At 43.9% G+C, this 21,576-nt stretch overlaps 2 protein-coding genes across 4 annotated transcripts in view; one reads left to right on the forward strand and one right to left on the reverse strand.

The window, feature by feature from the left end:
* Positions 1 to 407: 407 nt before the first annotated feature.
* Positions 408 to 853, reverse strand: LOC119973670 (40S ribosomal protein S17-like). Its single transcript, XM_038812054.1, has one exon. It carries the CDS (start codon positions 844 to 846, stop codon positions 445 to 447), a length of 402 nt encoding a protein of 133 aa, XP_038667982.1. The 5' UTR covers positions 847 to 853; the 3' UTR covers positions 408 to 444.
* Positions 854 to 3,717: 2,864 nt separating this feature from the next.
* The window catches only part of panx2 (pannexin 2), a 66,993-nt gene continuing 49,134 nt past the window's right edge, over positions 3,718 to 21,576 (forward strand). Inside the window, exons 1-3 of one of the 3 annotated variants that reach the window (XM_038811443.1) lie at positions 3,718 to 4,040; positions 4,447 to 4,754; positions 5,371 to 5,445. In XM_038811443.1, coding sequence (XP_038667371.1) covers positions 4,529 to 4,754; positions 5,371 to 5,445 — 301 coding nt within the window. In that variant the 5' untranslated portion in view covers positions 3,718 to 4,040; positions 4,447 to 4,528. The remainder of the gene's footprint in view (positions 4,041 to 4,446; positions 4,755 to 5,370; positions 5,446 to 21,576) is intronic. The other 2 variants (XM_038811445.1, XM_038811444.1) reach the window with 2 other exon arrangements.

The raw sequence follows: 21,576 nt of genomic DNA on the forward strand, positions 1-21,576 counted from the left end.
GTTACCTGTGTTTTAGATGCACATAGGCTCTGTATCTGTCTGAGTCCTGGATTGGCCATAATTCCCATGTCCCTTTGCAGATGGCCATCTTAGATGGCTACATCTTGCAGATACCACTAGAGTCAGGGAGGGTCCCAGATTGGAAAATGGCTAATATAACACCAAAAGAGAAAATGCTGGAAAATCTCTTACAGATGCTGCCAGACCTGCTGAGATTTTCCAGCATTTTCTCTTTTACTTTCAGATTCCAGCATCTGCAGTAATTTGCTTTTCATAGTCGAGTTTAAGACTAACAATAAGTTTAACTGAATGAATTTACTTTGCCTGGAGAGAAATAATAGTAGAACTATTACATATGAATATGTGATCAATTAACAATGGATGGATATTATTTTTTCACTTTTGGCTTTTTTTAATGATAAAACATTGTAGTACAAATAAACTTTAGACTTTTGGATTCCTGAAGGCCATTCCTACCGAAGGCTGTGTGACCTGCAGATTGGACAAGTTGCCAAAGTCCAGCAGCTTCAGCATCTCCTTGGTGTTTGGGTCCACCTCAATCATCTCTTGATCCAGAGCGGAAACCTCTGGGACATAGTTATCCCTCCTCTCCCGCTCTTCTTCCTGCAGTTTGATGGAGATGGCTCTGACAGGCCCACGCTGAATTTGCTTCATTAAGTGTGTCACATACCCTGCAATTTTGTTGCAAAGTGTCTTGCTGGGGATGATGGCAATCTCCTCGCAGACCCTCTTGTTGGTGTGGAAGTCATTGACGAGGCGGGTAATATACTTTTCGATGATCACTCGGGCGGCTTTCTTGACCGTCTTAGTCCTGACATGACCCATCTTGGATGCCAACCCAGAAAAAAGACCAATGGGTGGATATTAATGCCCCCTCCTCCACCACCCCACTCCCTACCATGGGCACTGGGCTGGGAGTCGAGAGGAAGTGAGCATTTAGTCAGGCAGAAAGGTGCTGATTGGAGATTAGGGCCCGCATCCTGCAGAAGCTGGTTTTGTGCCACTGACTGTGGTGGGAGGTCACACCATGTGGTCAAGCCGACAGCTACATCCTGCTGGGCTTGTCTGCAAGCTGTGTGGGACTCACAGTTTGGGCACCCTGTGCCCCATTGAGGGCAGTGCTGGCAGCAAATTCCACCCTTCCTGTGGAAAACACCCCTGCCCTCCACACCAACATCACATCCACCCCCATTGCTGAACCTGTCTGACTGACCCCAGCGAGGCCATTTATTTATCTGCATTCAGGGGCCTCCATAACCTTTGATTGTCCTGGGATTCGTGTAGTACCAGCAGCACCTGACAATGGCACTGCTGGTCCCGAAGAGCTGACAGCTCTCTAATTATTCATCAGCCCTTGGAGGAGGGATCCACATCCTGAAGGCACTGGCAACCCCAATGACAGACAGGTGAGTGTCCTACAGTATTAGGATTTACTCCCATTGGGGCTCCTGGAAATGACCAGCATGTTAGCGGCTTTCCGTCCAATGGATGACCCCAATGACGATGGCCATTAAATTCAGTCTGATGTTTCTTCTTCATCAGTGTCCCTTTCCTCTTGCACGTCGCAACCCTGTTTCAGCGCTTGATCAGGCAGTAGTTCTTGGGTATCTGAAAGGATGAAGACGCACAGGTAGGATTGCGATGAGGGAAGGGGAAGCAGCAGGTGAATCCTGCCACCATCTACAGCTTGTAGCTCAAAAGAAAGTGAAGGATGAGGTGAAATGGAATTTGAGAAGATGAATTAGGTAGGAAAATATTGTCATTCTCCGTAGCTTCAGCCTCTCCAATGACTGTCAGAACTATCTCCTCCAAAGGGGTGAAGTGATGTCCCATTCCCCATCGGATAGGTGCTGCTCCATCCCATTATGTTCATACTTACCCTCCAAGAGAGAGGAAAGTTTGGCAGTGAGTGTGATGTAATGTGATTGGGTGATGGACATGTCAGAGTTAAATGGCTGGCATGATATACAAGCCATGATATTGGTACAGACATGTAGCAGTGCTCAATGCATTAGGTTGAGGATGAAACAATGAAATAAATAAGTATAAGTGGATGGGTTTTGTTTGGGTAAATTGTGTGAGTGCTGCAGAGGCGAATGAAGGGGTCGTGGCACATGCAGCGTTGTGAGAACAGTGATTCACTTGTAAGGGTGCATTCACTGACCTTGACCACTCATGTCATCATTAAACTTCTTCCTGTACTGCATCTCATTTCTCAGAGCTATTCTGCTGGCATTGGCCACTGCCAGCCTGAGGAAAGAGAACCTCTCTCCCATTCACTACACCTCCTGCATCCTCTTTCGGAAAAGCTGGGCGTATTCTCCCTGACCCCGGGGGCACCATTTTTTTTTATTCGGTCATGGGAATGGACGTCACTGGCTGGGCCAGCATTTATTGCCATCCCTCATTGTCCTTGAGGGGGCAGTTAAGAGTCAACCACGTTGCTGTGGATCTGGAGTCACATGTAGGCCAGACCAGGTAAGGACGGCAGATTTCCTTCCCTAAAGGATGTTAGTGAACAAGATCAACATGGTCATTGTTAAGAGTTTTAATTCCAGAATTTTATTGAATTCAAATTTCACCATCTGCAATGATGAGATTTGAACCTGGGTCCCCAGAACATTACCCGGAGTCTCTGGTTTACTAATCGAGTGACAATACCACTATGCCACAGTTCGCCATTTCCAATCATCTTCCTGCCTCACAGAGGCTTCTTGTTAAACATTTCCGAATCCTGCTGCTGCCGGAATGCATTTTGAGTGCAGGCTGGCTTTAAGTGGTGTTCACCCCACACAGAAGTGTTGGGGCCCCTGCTGAGCTGTTGCAACCATTCAGAAGCAGGTTTGGCGCTGGGCTGCACGTCAGCATCATTTCAATTAGTACAAAGTTTGTGCGTTGCCTGCATCTCGACGGGGGGGGGGGGGGGGGCGCAGCACCTCAAAAGGGGGGAAGGGGGGGGGGGCAGATGAATCTAATCCAATTCAATTTTGCCCCCCCCCCCCCCAAAAAAAAATCTTTAAAGATTTTTCTTTGTAAACACGGAAGTGACAATGACAAGGGGGGTTATGGCTTTAGAAGCTGTGCCCCAGAGCACTGTGAACACTGATAGAAAGGTGTGAACTGTTAATTCGTCGTACGGAAAGCCCGACGTGTGCATTACGCGCTTGAACGTCGTCGATGCAAATTCGTGTGTTTGTCAAGACAAAGAAGAAAAAAATAATAAGAAATGTTTTCATATCGGCGGGTGCGTTTTCTGACTGGAATAGCAAACATAGCGAGAAGGCACGTCATGAGTCAGGCATGTCGTTCCCTGGAAACCAGCCTGACTGCGTTTTCCACAAACGTGCTTTCATGTTCATTTAAAAAAAATTGAAACAAAAACACTCCAGCAGCCACCCAGCTTGAATCACGTCGAACGGGAGCAGATGCAAAGCGATTTGTTGGGAGAGTGCACGGCACATGGCGAGCCTTTGACGCCGCGGATGATTCACTGACTGATGTGAGGACAGATTATTATTGGCGCCCTGCACGGCGGCGGAATGCTTGGTTCCGCTGCAGTTTCACGTGTTTAACCCCGCGCGGTCCGCAGCAGTGAAGGGACAGCAGGCGCTGCGCTAGGAGCTGGCTATGGTGCTGAAGTCCAGTGGCGCGCGCTCTGCAGCAGCCCCCCCCCCCCCCCCCCCCCCCCCGCCGCCCGCTGCTTCCAGTCGCCGCTCCCGCTCCTCTGCACCTCGCTCGCCCCTTCGCCAACTATTTGCCCCCCACCCCCCTCCGCTCCCCTCCGTCGGACGGTCTGGCTGAAAGTTGTCAGGTAAAAGAGAAGGCGGCTGCACCATCTGGAAGAGAGGTTTGAAGAAACACACACACTGTGGATTTCTCAACGATGAGGGCAAGTGGCAAACTCCGAGCATCGTTTTCTCAATGTAAATTCCAGTCACAGTGGTGAAGGCTTTGCTCATTTTGTGCTCATCAAAGAATGTCGCCGCTGAAGATTTGAACACTTTTGATTCAGAGTCTCGGTGAGCCCATTTTTGAAGTTGAATGTATGACAGCTACAACAGTTTCTGGTGTATGTGTGCGTGTGTGTGTGTGTGGGGGGGGGGGGGGGGGGTTGTTTGGACGATATGTTGCTACAGGGAGCAGGGGATAGTCGGATTCTCTTCCTTCCACACTTTTGTATGTTGCTATTGTCAGTAAAACTACTGTTTCAGTGACATTTGATGAATTAAATCAGGGAGGGGTCAGATCGTGCTGTACTGCAACTGAACGATGTGGAGTGTGTTGGTGCAATGATGTAGTGTTTTCAGCTAATTGACGGATGGGTTAAGTGCTAATTCTCCTCCCCCCCCCCCTCCCCATTGATATTTCGGCTTGTGTCACAATCTGCATATCTGAACATGATGCTTTTTTTTAATGTGTTAACAGAAAGCGATCTTTCGGGAAATCAGTGGAAAGGAGGGATCCAGCGCAAGGCGGTTGTAGGGATCATATCTGCACTCGGTGACGAATGCACAACATCATAGATCACCAACCAGACATGGCTACTGCGCTATTAGCTGGAGAAAAGCTCAAGGAGCTGATCCTTCCGGGGCAGCAAGATGAGAAAGGTTCGCCCTTTGCAGCCTTCATGGTTCAACTAAAGCTAGAACTGCCCTTCGACAGAGTAGTGTCCATCGGGACTGTCATTATCCCCATCCTCTTAGTAACATTGGTATTCACTAAAAATTTTGCAGGTAAGAAGATTCGAGAAGTGCAGAACCCATTGACAATCATTTTAAAACTGTTGCACTGGGGCGGCATTCCCGGCCATTTCTCTTGTATATTTTGGTTTGTGATGCATAAGGGAGGATCCTGTGAAGCAGCCGCAGCCACATTCACGATTCACTCGAATCTTATGTCCTTTGAGACGTTTTCTCGCCACCCGCCCCGCCCCGTTATTTAGAACTTTCATTGGGACTTTTGATTCTTGGCACCTGACCTTCAAAATGAGCAGGCTGTGGCCGAGGTGCCACTGTAAAGGAATAGGATTAAACGTCGACTGCTGGGTTACACGTCTCAAGCCCGCCCTAGTGAAACTGTTTTAGAGAATGCAGGGTGTGCTTAAGGTATGTTTATATCAAGCTACTGAAACGCACAGCCCATCAGAACACACCTAAGAACAGTGCCCTAGTGTGATTTTAGTGTTTTTAACCCCAGCGTGCCAGATCCGCATCATGAAAAGTATTTGCCAAATGTACTTATATTTGAGAAAGTGTAGGAGGAAGACTCCTGAATTAATTTTTGTTCTGAAAAGATTTGTGTAAGTGACGCATTCTCAGGCAATTGACATAATTATTTTGTTTGTAATAGAAAATAGGATGACAAAGCCCTTCAGTGAAAAGTGGCCATTTAAAGCAACACTAGCAAATGCACTCATTAAGTGGGGTAAGAATCATGCACTTCTTCCTTCAAGGACTGTTTCGTTAAACACATTTTACTAAGATATACACTTTAAGACTTCATTAAGATATATACACCAATGCTTTTTAGATTAAAATTTAAAGACTACATTAAAATAAAACAATTTCTCATTAATTTAAAAATTAAGTCAGTCGTCAGTTGCTGTTTATCCTAGGTCTAAAGTGCCACTTGAACTACACAGAAAATCTCTCTGTAATTAAGCATGTTATGTTATTAAGTAACGAAAACCGATCCCCTCAGTGTAAACGTTTATATTTCTCTGCTCATCTCATTCTTTCACAGACAGGAAAAGCTGATAGGAGACATCACAGTACTTTGATTCCAAGCATGTTCCATTTAATTGTTTTTATTTTTGTGAGCTTTATGTCATGAAGCCAATCATTAACCTCCAAATAAGAAAGCAGTCCATAATTTAACCATCAATAGCCAAGCAATGAACATTTAGAAGAGGCAAGAATGATTACATACTGGTTCACAGACTTGTGTTGTTTTTGTCTATTTTCTTAGCCTACCTTTCACAGAAGGGTACATTGACAATTCTGCGTATATTTGTACAGACATTGTCCATGTCTTTGGGACATGAGTAATCCAGGTGAGACAACACTTACTGCTCATGGGGCAGGGAGTGCCAGCCACATAATGTGGAACTGGTAAAGACTAGACAGGCATGACAGATCTCTATACCCAAAGAACATTAGTGAACTAATTGGAGTTTGTTTTGCAACAAGCCAGCCAAAGTTTCGTGGACACCTTCTGGTAATAGCAAATGTATTGAATTCAGTTTCATAACTTGTCATGCTAGGATTTGAATTCACAGTGAACTTCAGGGTAAAGCAACATGGAGTTGGAGGTAGCAATCGGATGCACAGGACCTGTCTTACTTGGTGCATTATTAGGTTTGTTTGTTTTATTTGTGCAGGCGGTGCTGCTGTGCTCCTATTTTTCAGCTTGACCCTCATGTGCATGGGTGTTTGTGGGATTAATGTTGGATATTTCTGTCAGTCTTGAGGAAGGGGACTAGCCTGCCTGATATTTTCCCAGTTCTTGATGTTGGATGTACATCAGGAGCGCCAACTGGCTTGGCCCCACAAGTGATTAATCTGCATTTTTGTGACGGGAGCAATAGTCCTGTAAAATGAAGCATGGCTAACTGTTCTCAGGTTGGTGAATGGTGAAGGATAAATCAGATTGGCGATCATACTGTTAAATATGAAAATGGACGAGAATAAATCAAAGGAAATAAATTATCTTGAGTATATGCTCTTAAACTAAGAAGAATTTGTTTATTGGTTGAAAAGCAAAGATTGTATTGGCGGAAAATTATAGATTCTATGCTCATGTAATCAAAAGGTTTATTGAATAAATTATTATGACTCAAACATAAGAGTGATATTCATTGATTGATGTATCTCCAGGATTCTATTTAACTTACACGCATAAATAATACTTTGGGTGGGAATTGATTCTCTGTAGCCCATAGCTGCATTTTTCAGTCCAGTGTATCTTATTGTTAGCAGTAAACTGTCATGCTACCCTCGAATATGAACAACCATTGTTGCATGCGTCAATGCACTGAGAATAAAGCTGTTGACCCCAAAGCACTCTTTAGTGTTGCAGTTGGCCTAAATATTTAGAGAATACCAATTGTATCTAATCAAGGCATTACAGAGGTAAATGGAAGATACATGGTCAAAGAGGCTTTGCTATGGCCTGAAGGTTGTCTATTGTGGAACAATACTGAATCGAATTGTTCAGCATCAAAAGAGTTGCTAGGTAGCTGAGCACAGTTGCTAATAGCAAAAGGGAAAAATACATTATCTGGAATGGTTTAATAATTTGAATAAACAAAGCAGAAGATTACGTTCACTCATCAACCAACCAACCAGAAAAGATCCTGAACGAGGAAAAGAACAAGGAAAGGAACTCGCACCAGATGAGAGGAGGGTGAGTTACTCAACTTGGTAACTTTGAAATGGAGTGGAGAGTTTGTGGAAAGAACACAATAGAGTTGGTAAGTGCCTTCCCAAAGTATCTGTCTCTGTCGACACTAATATTAATTGGACTGTCGTGAATTTTAAACAAATGCAATTAATCAGCTTTCATTTGATGCAGTAGTTTTCTACTGATAGCCATATTTTTTTTGTATAATTATTATATACTTGTGATACCTTTATTGCCTCTACAGATGAGATGGATCAATTGGAATGATGCAGTGTCCCCTTTTCCACCATGCACTGCAAAAAAATGAACACCTATACCACAAGCACCAACACAGCAAGTGTGGTTCCTGCTGTAGCACCTCTGTATGATCACTTAACTGGCATAGAGGATCTAACAATGCCTATGGAGCAAGACTGCATTCATTTCAGGTCAGGAGGACTAAGTTGTGGATTTACAAGCTTTTGTTGAACACTCAGAGCATTACAGATTAAGGCTGCATCTCTGAGATTTGGGGGAGTGTTGGATTCCAGAAGGCTGAAATCATAGAATCCCTACAGTGCAGAGGAGGCCATTCAGCCCATCACGTCTGCACCAACCCTCCAAAGGAGCACCCCACCCAGGCCCACATCCAGCCCTGTCCCCATAACCTTTTGGACACTCACGAGACAATTTATCATGGATAATCCACCTAATCTGTACATCTTTGGGACCGTGGGAGGAAACCAGCAGACATGGAGGAAACTACGCAGACACAGGGAGAATGTACAAACTCCACACAGTCAGCCGAGGTCGGAATTGAACCCTGGCCGCTGGCGCTGTGAGGCAGTAGTGCTAACCACTATGCCACTGTGCTGACCGACATCTAGTTGAGCTATGTTAACTAACATATGGACTAAAATAAAATTCTTAGCAACACCTAGTTTTATGATAAATGTACTCAAACTGTACTGACTCTGATTATAGGCCGACCTTGTGCGAAAGGTATTGCAGTCCAATCTGGAGCAAAGATTGGAGCATCAATTGCAAAGTTATATCACATATTAGTAAATTATTGTGAGGCCTTGTCTGAGCATTTCATTCTTGCAAGAACTAGCACAAATCTCTGAGGAGATCATGGAAACCTGCCTTCCCTGATGTACATACATCAAGTGCTGCTTACCGCAGCCCCAACACCCCACCATTCTTTCATCAAAATATGGAATCAATTTCAAACTTCTCTTCCCAACTGCTATTCACAAAGGTCTCAAACAGACATCCAGTTTCCAGCAGGTGAGACCTTGAAGTATAAAATATAGTTATTAAGTCGTTGTCATTTTAATAAATAAAAGATGCTTTCACATCAATTTGTTTTGCCTGATTTATTGACAAAGATTGATCTATAATTGGATTGAAAAAATATATATTACTCTCTTCATTTTGGTTAATTTCATATTGAATTCATGCAGAGTGTGATGATTAACATACATAGCCAAATGTAATAAACATGTACATGATGTCTTATGTAACTACAGGTATAGCTTTAATTTCTGTTTTCTAGATTGTATGTTCATAATTCATATATATTGAAGTGGTCAAGACAGTTTTCTAGCTGTGCCTTTAGACGGACATTTGAGAGGGGGTGAGGTAAGGGGTCTTAGATTGTGTTGTTATTGCACGGTTACTGGAGATGAACTGGAAATTGTTGCGCCCATTTTTGGGCAAAAATCGAATACCATATTGGTGAATATTAATTTGCAATCTTGCACACCCCACAGAAGTGCAGCAAACAGTAACATTTTGTCATGCCGAGTATCTGCCTGTACATAACGCTGGCCTTATTAAATATTTTGAAAAGGGCTATTCAACTGGTGAAGTAGCCTTTTCCAAATTGCATTGTGGGAGTACCAGATTCACCTTTGCGCTGTGCCAGCCTCAATTCTCCATCTATTTTTGTCCAGAATATTGGGTGTCAGGATATCTTACATTATCCTGAGGGTTACCATTAACCAGAAATTAAACAGGATCAACCATACAAATACTGTGGCTACAAGAGGAGGACAGAGGCTGGGAATCCTGTGATGAGTAACCCACTTCCTGACATCACAAAGCCTGTCCACCATCTACAAGGCACAAGTCCGGAGTGTGAAGGAATACTCTCCACTGGCCTGGATGAGTACAGCTCTAACAACACTCAAGAAGCTCAACATCATTCAGTACAAAGCAGTCCGCTTAATTGGCACCCCATACACCATGCTAAATATTCAACCCTCCCCCCCCCCCCCCCCACCTCTAATGCACAATAACAGCAGTGTGTACCATCTACAAGATGCATTGCAGCAGTTCACCGAGGATCCTTCAACAGCACCCTCCAAACCTGCAACCTGTACCACCTGGAGGGACAAGGGCAGCAGATAGATGGGAACACCATCATCTGGACGTTTTCCTCCAACCACACACAAAACCTGGCTTGGAGCTATTTTGCCATTCCCTCACTGTCACTGGTCAAAACCCTGGAATTTCCTCCCTAACAAGACTGTGGGTGTACCTACACAACATAGCCAGGAGCAGTTCAAGAAGGCTGCGCCCGACCAACTTCTCAAGGGCAATTAGAGATGGGCAATAAATGCTGGCCTAGACAGCAAAGCCAACATCCCATTATATAATTCTTTTAAAGTGTCTCATGACTGTTTGCCTCATGACTCTTGATAGGAGCCTCAGCAGAGATGTTAAATATGTTATGTTGGCTGGATGGCTGGTTCATGATGCAGCGTGACGCCAACAGCGTGGGTTCAATTCCTGTACCAGCTGAGTTTATTCAAGAAGGCCCTCGCCTTCTCAACCTTGCCCCTCACCTGAGGTGTGGTGACCCTCAGGTTAAATCACCACCAATCAGCTGTCTCTCAAAAGGAGAAAGCAGCCTATGGTCCTTGGGGACCAAGGCAACTTTCATTTTTTGCAAATATGCTACAATCAATGCCGCAATTCACTCAGTGCTCTGATTGGGCACAAACCATTGATGTTCTAAAGTTGAGGTTCCACTACCTGGACACATCTCGAGGGTCTAGTCATTAGAGTTCCAGAAAGGTTTCCAGAATCGCTACGGTTGCCTAAATTCTCCACAACTTTGACCTGCGAAGAAAAGAACCCAAGGATATCCAATTGAGGAAGAATAAATTGTGGAATAAGATGCAGAAGATGACAGTTACCTGAGGATGAACCAGAAGAGTAATGATCATAAATGATTACAGCTGTCATAGCTTTGCACACGCAAGACGGTAATGAACATTTCCATTTAATTCGCACCTCCCCATCCCCTCCACCAGGGCACCAGCAATCCTTCCAACTAGAACCCAGCTTATGTGTGCCCTCACCTGGAATACCAACGCCATTGCAAAAATAACAGCTGGGCAACACCAACTGATTCATAAGAAAACTATTACTTACCCAAATGTAAAACTTTACTTCCTGTCTTCCATGCTCATTTGTCTAGTCACGTATTTTCATAAGCTGCTTCCCCAGGGTGATAGATACTCAAATGGGAGGGGTGAGGGGAGTAATTTTTGGGGACAGTAGCAGGTGCAGTGGGTAAAGCAACCAAACAAAGTCCACCACTGTGTTGCTATGTAGAGAATGATGAGAAGTGAGGCAAGGAAAGCTTACCAGTGCTGGGGCTAACGATGGTGCTGAGTTACGAGGAGACCAAGAGAGATGTGAGTAGGATTCTTACCATAGCAGCTCAGGCCATGTCGCTGAACATGTAGCACTGCATCCTGGTCTTGAGTAAAATACTTCTTGCAATGATTTGCTCTGCAACCTCTGACTACTGGAAACTTACCTTAGCACCAATCTTCCATCTGACAGGAAAGAGCAGCTTCTTCCTCTTGGTCACTTCCAAATCACCATCGAGAAAGTGGGCAGCCTTCTAACAGCACCCTCATCTGTCATTTCACCTGCAGAACTTTTATTCAGCTGACTGTAGCCAAAATCCATCTCCCCTTTAAGGGATGCAGGTTGCCTTTAAATCAGGTGCTTGATACTCGATTCCCCATTCACTCGCAGAAAGCGAGCTTTCAATAAACAGGGCAAGCTGGAGCAACAGTTCAGCAATCTTAAACAAACACTCCATTTCTGGTGCTATTCAGATTTTTCCTTCATGGTATTGCCAGGTGGGTCTCCATAAGGATAGCCACATGTACTTGATATTTGCCTCATTCAAGGTGGCATTTAAGCATCCTCATTTCGATCAAATTGTTAATTAGTGTTTATCGTGGGAATGTCATGCCTCCTATTTCATTTCCCAAGTTCTCTTGGTTAGCCTCTTATTTTCCACTCTCAATCATTTTAAGCTCATCCAGAACTCTGCTGGTCATATTCTAACTTGGATAAAGTCCCATTCAGTCATCAGCCCTGTGCTCACTGACCTGCTTTGGCCACCTGTTGTTGAATACCTCCACTTTAAGATTCACACCCTCATCTTCAAGGCACTCCATGGGCAGCGTGGTAGCACAGTGATAGCACAGTTGCTTCACAGCGCCAGGGTCCCAGGTTTGATTCCTGGCATGGATCACTGTCTGTGCAGAGTCTGCACGTTCTCTCCGTGTCTGCGTGGGTTTCCTCCGGGTGCTCCGGTTACCTCCTATAGTCCAAAGATGTGCAGGTTAGGTGGTTTTGCCATGATAAATTGCCCTTAGTGTCCAAAAAAGGTTAGGTGGAGTTACTGGGTTATGGGGATAAGGTCGAGGCATGGGCTTAAGTGGGGTGCTCTTTGCAGTCTCAATGGGCCAAATGGCCTCGTTCTGCATTGTAAATTATAGATGGCCTTGTCCCTCCCTATATCTGCACCCTCTGCCCCTACATGCCACTGAAGACTGTATTTCCCAATTTGTCAATTATCTTTTCCTTCACCCCACGATTGGTGGCTGTGTCTTCATCTGTCTAGGCCCTAAAACTCTAGAATTATATCCCTAAAGCCCTCCGCCTCCCCGCTTCTCCTTTCTTCTTTAGGACAATCTTTAAAATCTCTTTCACCAACCTTTTTGTTGTCTATACTAATTTCTCATCCTCTGCCTCAGTTTTTGTGCATTTACTGTCCGATGAAAGGGGTGTTATACCACATTAAAATACTTTAGAAATGCAAGCTGTTGTTCTGTGGCAAATCTACTCGTTTTGCTATTAGTGAAAATTGCACAAGTCTGTGAGTCAGAGGCCGCATTCTTAAGGGAACAATCTTGCAAAGTCTGGGAGTTTGAGGCCAGCTGTAATCTCTGAAGTCCTGGATGATTGTTCATTCAGTAAAATTTGTGATCCTGTATAGTGGTACATATGCCTTTTGCCAGTTATCCATCTGGAATGATTGTCCGGTATGATACATTGGTCTGAGGCCGGCTCGGTGGCGCAGTGGTTAACACTGCTGCCAATGGTGCTGAGGACCCGGGTTCAATCCCGGCCCTGGGTCACTGTCTGTGTGGAGTTTGCACATTCTTCCTGTGTCTACATGGGTTTCACCCCCACAACCCAAAATATGTACAGGTTAGGTGGATTGACCATGTTAAATTGCCCCTTAATTGGAAAAAGAAAATAATTGGGTACTCTTAAATTTATTTTTTAAAATGATACATTGATCTGAAGCATTTAAAACAAAAAAATTAAGGCAAGGCTAAGTTGCCATAGTCCAGATCATAGGCTGTTTTCTGCTTTGAGGGGGAGAGCTGACTGGTGGTGACTCAGTTGATCGAGGGATTCTCCTGTCTCCCAGCCATGCGTTTCTCTGCGGTGGGGAGCCACTCACTGGCAGCAGGATTCTCTGTTCCCACCTCTGTCAATGGGAATTCCCATTGAAACCACCCCACGCTGCCGGGAAACCCACGGGCAGCGGTGCACTGACAGTGGGACCAGAGAATCCTGCCGCCAGCGAACAGCCAAAGAATTTCAGCCCTCGTCTTAACAGCATTGTTGAGGGCAAGGTGTTTCAAATTTCCAATTACCCTGTGTGTGCACAAGTGCCAGACATTTCCTTTGATTGCCCAAGCTGTAATTTTAAGGTAGTCCCTTTTTGTTTTCAATCCACCACAAAGCAAAATAGTGGTTGAGCTTACACCTCCCATGTTGAACTCCATCTGCCACAGTTTTGCCCATTTACCTAATCTATTAATGTCCCTTTGCAACTTCTGGCCGGGATTCTCCCCTACCCAGCAGGGCGGGGGGTCCCGGTGTGTTGGAGTGGCGTGAACCACTCCGGTGTCGGGCCCCCTCAAAGGTGCGGACGTCTCCGCATCTTTAGGGGCCAAGCCCTCACATTGAGGGGCTAGGCCCACACCGGTGTGGTTCCCGCTCCGCCGGCTGACGTGAACGGCCTTTGGCGCCACGCCAGCCGGGGCCGAAATGATTTCACTGGCCGGTGTAAGTCCACGCATGCGCCAGAGCATCAGCAGCTGCTGACGTCATACCAGCGCATGCGCAGGGGAGGGAGTCTCTTCGCCTCTACCATGGTGAAGATCATGGCGAAGGCGAAAGAAAAAGAGTGCCCCCACGGCACAGGCCCGCCCGCCAATCGGTGGGCCCCAATCGCGGGCCAGGCCACCGTGGGGGCATCCCTCGGGGTCAGATCGCCATGTGCCACCCCCCAGGACCACGGCGCCCGCCCGCGCCGCCAATCCCGCCGGTAAGGTAGGTGGTTTAATCCACGCCGGCGGGAGAGGCTTGTCAGCGGCGGGACTTTGGCCCATCGCAGGCCGGAGAATTGCCGTGGGGGACCCTCCGACCGCCACGGCGTGATTCCTGCCCCCGCCGAATCCCGTGGCGAAGAATTCGGGACACGGCGGGGGCGGGATTGACGCCGGCCCCGGGCGATTCTCCGACCCAGCGGGGGGTCGGAGAATCCCGCCCTCTGTTCCCATCTATACTATTTACTCTGCTATTTAACTTCATGACATCAGCAAACGTTTGTACGTGACTCTCCAATCCTTCACCTGAGTCATTTATAAACGCAGTGAATAGCTGAGGAGCCAATATAGATCACTAGGAGATACCGCCAGTCAAATTCTGCCAATTAGGCTATATACACAATATCCCTATTTTCTATTTCATACCTCGTAACTGATTGCTTCACCCAGGTCAGTAGGTTGCATCCAAATCCATATATTATTATTTTTGTTAACAGTCTTTTATGTGGAACCTATTGGAATGATGTCAGGTAGCCCTTGTATAGAACATGTTTCAACATGCCCGAGTCTACTACTTCAGATACATTCTGAAAGAATTCACCTCAGCAGGGATTGTCAAGTCCCACTGTGGGGACGGCAGCGGGCCTGCCAAATGTTCACTGACTTTCAGCAGGGCTCCAAAATCCCTGCAGCAGACGAAGCTGGAAAATCCTGGCCCGAGTTTCATTAGACACAACTGCCCTTTGCAAACCTATACAAACTTCTCTGATCAGCGGATATTTGTTTAAATGCTAGGTCACTCTGTCCCTAATAAAGGATTCTCAATTCCTCCCTGCAATCAACATGCTAAAAGTTCTATAATTTCTCAGTTTATCTTTTCTACTCTTAAACACGAGAGTGACATTAACAATCTTCCAATCTAAGTGGACAGTTCCTTAATCAAGAGAGTTTTGGAAGATCAGGCCTACATTATTTACAATTTCCCCATCTACCTATTTTATTACTCTGGGTTGGAAACCAACAGGTCCTGGAGATTCATTTGTCCTTAGTTGCATTATATGTTCCCTTGTACCAGATTTCAAAGTACATCTAGTAAGTTTCTCGCCTTGATTTATTTTGACTCATCCTTGTATCTCTGGTACTTTATCCTCATCCTTTACTCTGAATACCAATACAAAATAAGGCCTACTATTTCCTGATTTTTAAATTACATTATCACCACTTTCCGTCTTAAAAGGGTATAACTTATCACTAACAACCCCTTTTTTCTTGTTTAAAAACCATTACCTTTGTTCATTTATATCCCTCATAAATTATTTCTTATTTTCCCTTTTTGCCACTCTTACTACTTTCTTTTCATTGCTTTGATGTTCAATTATTCTTTCCGAGTCTGCGGGAGCTGTACAGTTCTTTGTATTCATACCATCCAGTAATTTTATTCATTCATCTGTCTTCATTTGTCAGAGAGTCAAATGGCAACAACAGATGAGAACCAAGGAAAATATACTTGCAAATAAGAGGCTGAAAGCTGACTAATGATCTGTTGAAAGTTAAGCTCAAAAGCTATTATTCTAATGTAATAAACATTAAAGAGATATTGCTGGTGAAATTGGCATTATAAATTCCCTCTGAGCAAAAGGTGGAGAAGAAATGAAGCTGATATATTTAGAATATTTAGTAATATGACCGTTCAAATACAGTGCAATGTTTTATTGGTAAGAAATTAAATTAGTTAATGATCAGACGGAAAAAACAATGGGTAAAATTGGTTGGGAATCTATTATTGTAAAAAGTACACATTATCCAAAAACTTGAAGTGCTAAGAACCATATTACCTGTGTTAACTCTTTTTGCAAAAATTGATAGAACCATAGATACTTAAAGCACAAAGGGACACTATTGGCACTTTTTTATCAGAGCAGTCCAAAACCCATGTCACACCATTCCCCAGAGCACATCCTTTCCCTTAACCATTATCTTGGGGGAGGAGGGGGGGGGGGGGGGGGAAATAAACATTCAGCTCTCCAACCCTCCACACAAAGACAATGCATCTAACTTCTGACACTATTTAAAATCTATTAGACCTCCTCTTGGACTTCTACACTCCGATCGAATAGTCTTGTGTTTCAAGACTCTTTGTAATAACTATAGATCTGATTTAACCTTGATTGGGATTCAGACAGTTGATGGTGGACAGGGAGGAATGAAAGGGAGCAACTGCCACTGTTCTTCCCCACCACTGACCACCCCCCCCCCCCCCCCCCCCCCGCCCAACCAGCAACACCGGCCAAACTGGGTAATGGTGGCCTGGAAGTTTTTATTCTGGGCCTCAATTGAATTCCATTGGTGAATCTGAAATGTTAGCAGTGAGTGTGAAAGTTCAAGCCGCAAGACAGGCTTGTCAGCAAGACGTAATGTCATATCAGGTGGGGTGGAGTTTCATGGGAAGAGAGAGGGAAGAGCCAGGGGCATGCAGTTCCTAAACCTTTCTTTTGAGGTTTGCAGGAAAACTCTAGCTCCATCTGGCTCCACAATTAATTGACTTCTTCTGGCCCCGAATCCTTTCTCCTAAGTCTTTAGCTGGCAGAAAATCTATGCTGATTGCTCCACTGAAGCCAGAGATAAAAATGTAATCAGGGCCTGAGTATGTCAGTGATTCATGATTTGCATATTTAAAAAAGGGCCTTCTCAAAAATACAGACCAAAATTAAAGGTGAGATCTATGCACATGAGCAGGAAATCATCCAGCTGATTTTACCTGCCTTGGTTTCTGTCAGGTGGGTAGATTAAAATCATTCTTCTTAATGTCTCATCCTAGATGTGTGTTGCAATAACCTGCAGAAAGTGTGCACTAGCCTATGCTCACCATTATCTTGAAAATTATTCCAGTTCAAAAATAGGTTCAGGCAATTGGACATTACGTGCGTGGAAGTATTTGCTTGGTAGGGTCTTGTTCATGGCTAAGCATGCAGCTTTGTTGAACATTAAGTTGGGGGGAGTTGGGGGAGGAATGTGATGGGCGGTAAAAGCAAAAACTAATTATTAAGCTATCGGTTACAGCAAGGCTTAATCAGATCAATGAAGGTTAGCATACCAGATAAGGCCATTGTTATGGATGCTATTTATATGTACATATAAAAGGCATTCAAACCGGTTCCACACAAGGAACTGTTAGCAAAAATGAATGTTCATGGAAGTAAAGGCAACCTATTGTTATGACTAGGTAATTGGTTCAGAGGTGGGTGGCACAGAGAGTGAGGGAGAGCACACTAATTAGCAGGATATGACTCGTGGTGTCCCCTAGGAATGTGCACTGGCACCTCTCCTTTTCATAATATTTACAATGTCTTAGATGAAGGATTTGTAAAATGTATATCTAAGTTTGCTGATGATTTCAAGTCAGGAAGCTCAGCAAATAGGCTAGATGGAAGGAAAAGGCTACAAAGTGGTTGGGCAAAACTGTGATAGTTGGAGTTCAGTGCGGGCAAGTGTGAAGTCACCCATTTTGGGCCTATGAAATATAGATTTTCTAAACGGTCGGCATCTAGGAATTATGGATGAGGAGAGAGACTTAGGGATTCAAGTGCAGAAATCAAAACACTTGAAAGGACAGGTACAAAAATGGCTAATTGATGCCTTTATCCCAAAGAGGCGGGGATAGAGGTGATTGAAGTTATCAAATAGTTGTATGAAGCTCTGGTGAGTTCACATTTTTAAATTATTTGTTTATGGGATGTGGGCAATGCCAACATTTATCACCCATCCTTAATTGACCTTGAGAACGTGATGGCGAGGTGCCTTCTTCAACTGTCTGTGTATTTACAGCCATAGTGCTGTCAGGTGTGGAATTCCAGGATTTTAACCCAGCAACTATGAAGAAACAGCAATACATTTCCAAATCATGACCTTTAAATATAGCGGAAGGGTGGCGAGCTGGATTGGAAGTCAGGCTCATTTCCACCAGAATGAGCATGGAGGCTGCTGAGTGCAGAGGCAGGCTGGGTGGTAGGCCTGTCTCTGTCCTCCAGCACTGTAAGTTAATAGAAAATAGCCCTCTGGCTCTCATCCCTCACCCACTACACAATCCCTATGCACCACCCATGCCAGCCTATGCCACTCACACAGTATACTTTTGCAGCTTGACAATTCCTTGCCACCTTTGCAGTTCCTTGACAGGTCGACAATTCTTTGGTAGTTATGCAACAGTGTGACAGTTCTTTGACAGTTTCTTGGCAACCTGATAGTTTTTGACATTTCCTTGACAGCTTGATAGTTCTTTAACAGTTCATTGAGAACTTCAACAGTTCCAATGAGATTATGCACATTTTAAATACAACTACATTTAATTTTAACCATACCAAGAGTGCCATACCTCTTCAAAAGGGCATTTTATTTTTTCCAAAGGGTATCCTGGCTATCTAACCAAATACTACAATTTCAGATCACTTACTTGGTCTAATCTGCTTTAGGTTTCACATACCTGGCTGACCAAAATCCCACTTCAGTGAAGGCTGTTAAGTCATGAGTTAAGAGACAATGCAATTAGTTGTCTCATTTATGTTAAATGTTGAGTGATTGTCTCATTTATGTTAAGTGTTCAATGATTGACACTGATATGTAAAGGGGCTTTAGGTGGACTCTGGATCTTGTGATGTGTTGATTGAGTTTAGTGCAGAGTCTGTTAAAGTGAAATAAAGATGTTTGTGAAAAGGAGCTGGACTTTTGTCTCTTCATACCACAGCATCCATTCGTTTAACAACTGGTAGCAGAGGATGGTTGCTGTGTAAATGTGAAGGGTTGAAAGATACAATTTTTCCAGATCAAACCAAGGAGTGAAAAAAAAGGGGATATATGGCTGAATCCAGGACGAAGATGGCCGGATATGATTATCCTTCCTTATTTTCTGAAAGGGAATCATACGACCAATGGAGAAGTGCGGTAGTTATGTGGACTAAGGTGACTGATTTAGGAAAGAGAAAGCAAGGTATGGCAGTGGCTCTTTCTTTACCGTATGGCAGTAAAATCCGAAACAAAGTGCTTTCTGAGCTGGAGTTGGAAGAGTTAGACTCAGAAGAAGGTCTGGTGACTTTATTACTTTATATGGATAAGATTTACAAGAAAGATGACTTGTTAAGTGCGTATGAAGCATGGTCGGATTTTGATAAGTTCTGGAAAATTAAGGATTTATCGAAAGAAGACTATATAATGGAATTTGGCAGACTTTATAAAAGGCTGCAGAAACACAGGCTGGAATTTCCACAGTCTGTGTTGGCCTTTAAATTACTTGACTGTGCTAGAGTGAGCAACATGGATAGGGTCTTGGTTTTGACAGGAGTTCCGTTTACGGATAACGATACCTTAATCGAACAGATGACAACAGCTTTAAAACAAATTTTGGGGAAACATTCAATTCCAATGGCTTTGATGACCCAAATAGGTCAACCTGCAATAAGGCAGAATATGGAAGATACACTACTAACAGGATGGCAAAATCATATGGCTACGAACAAGCCTCAAGACTATAAAAGGAGACCGAGACAAGAAACCCAGTTAGAACCTACAATAGGAGGATGAACCCCAGAAATGTACGGGGCATGATAAATCGATGTTTTCGATGTGACTCTCAATATCATTATGCTTTCAACTGTCCAACTCGTTATGATAGAGTATTTGAAGCGACACATGACATGGAAGAGTCAGAAGAGGAAAAAGATAGTGACCAGAAAGAAGGCATTGCCCTATTAACAAGCTGTTTTACGCCGGTAATGAGGGTGTTGGTTGCAGAATCTTTTAACTGTGCTGTATTGGACAGTGGCTGCACATCTACTGTGTGTGGGATTGACTGGTTAAAATGTTATCTGGACTCATTGGATGCTGAAAATTGTATCAAGGTCAAGGAATTTAAAAGTTCCACAAGTTTCAGGTTTGGGGATGATAATACTCTGAAGTCGCTGAAAAGAGTGGTGATCCCTTGCAATATTGCTGGAGTGAATCATTTTATTAGCACGGATGTTGTATCAAGTGAGATACCTTTACTTCTGAGCAGACCGTCGATGAAGAAAGCACACATGAAGCTGGATATGGAACAGGATAAGGCAACAGTTTTTGGAAAGACGGTGGACTTACAATTTACGCAGTCGGGACATTATTGTATTCCATTATTGACAAATAATGTTTCAAGTAGAGTGGTTAAGGATGTGTTAATGGCAGTTGATAATGCGACTTTAGCTGGTAAAAAGCTTATTGTAGTAAAACTGCATAGGCAATTTGCACATCCTGCTCCTCGGAGGCTGAAAAATGTATTAAAGGATGCAGGGGTAAGGGATGACGACTATTCTAAGCTGATAGAACAGGTTAGTGATCGCTGTGAAGTTTGCAGGAAGTACAGAAGGACACCAGCACGACCGATAGTAACCCTACCTTTGGCCAGGGATTTTAATGACATTGTGGCCATGGACCTTAAGATCTGTGATAAAGCAAATAATATATTTATTTTGCATTTTGTAGATTTAGCAACCAGATTTAGTCAATCAACGATTGTACGAAGTAAAGAAAAGGGAGTAATTTTGGATAAAATTGTGGAAAAATGGATCGGGACAGGAATGGATCCACCAGCAAATTTCTTTACGGACGATGGGGGAGAATTTGCAAATGATGAGTTTAGGGATATGTGTGAAAACATGAATATCAGAGTTATGTACACGGCTTCAGAAAGCCCGTTTACTAATGGTGTCTGCGAAAGAAATCATGCTGTTATCGATGACATGCTTTGGAAGATTTTGGGAGATCGACCAAACTGCAAGCTAAATTCCGCTTTAGCATGGGCGGTACATGCAAAGAATTCATTGCAGATGGTTTGGGGCTATAGTCCTTGTCAATTAGTGTTTAGTAGAAATCCTAAAATTCCCTCCATTTTGGATGACCAGCCTCCGACTTGGGAAGAGACTACAATTAGCTCAGGTTTTGCTGAACATTTAAATGTGTTACATAGCAGTAGAAAAGCTTTTTTGGAAGCAGAAGTCTCTGAAAGAATTCGCTGAGCTTTAAGACATAATGTACGGCCATCAGATGCCATTTTTCAGCAAGGAGACATGGTATACTATAAGAGAGACAATTCAAATGAATGGAAAGGCCCAGGGAAGATCATAGGCATAGATGGCAAAACATTTATTTTGCAACATGGTAATCAAACTGTTAGGGTACATTCATCAAGGATAATGGGTACTGATTACAAATTTTCAAATTTAGACAGAGCAGACAGACATGACGAGGAACCAGAGTCATCTGGTACGCATGTGTTACAGAACTATGAGGACCAGTTAACTGATATAGACAGGGTTTCTGTAGAGGAACACAACACTTCAGATAAATTAGATCAGGCCATTTTTCCGAAAGGGCAACTGCCAAAGGTTGGTACAAAAGTGACATACTTGCCTGAAGGGTCTAGTCAATCGAAGGATGCAACTGTTATTAGTAGAGCAGGGAAGGCCACTGGAAAGTATAAACATTGGTT

This window comes from Scyliorhinus canicula, chromosome 11, assembly GCF_902713615.1.
Source record: "Scyliorhinus canicula chromosome 11, sScyCan1.1, whole genome shotgun sequence".
NCBI classification, from domain to species: domain Eukaryota; kingdom Metazoa; phylum Chordata; class Chondrichthyes; order Carcharhiniformes; family Scyliorhinidae; genus Scyliorhinus; species Scyliorhinus canicula.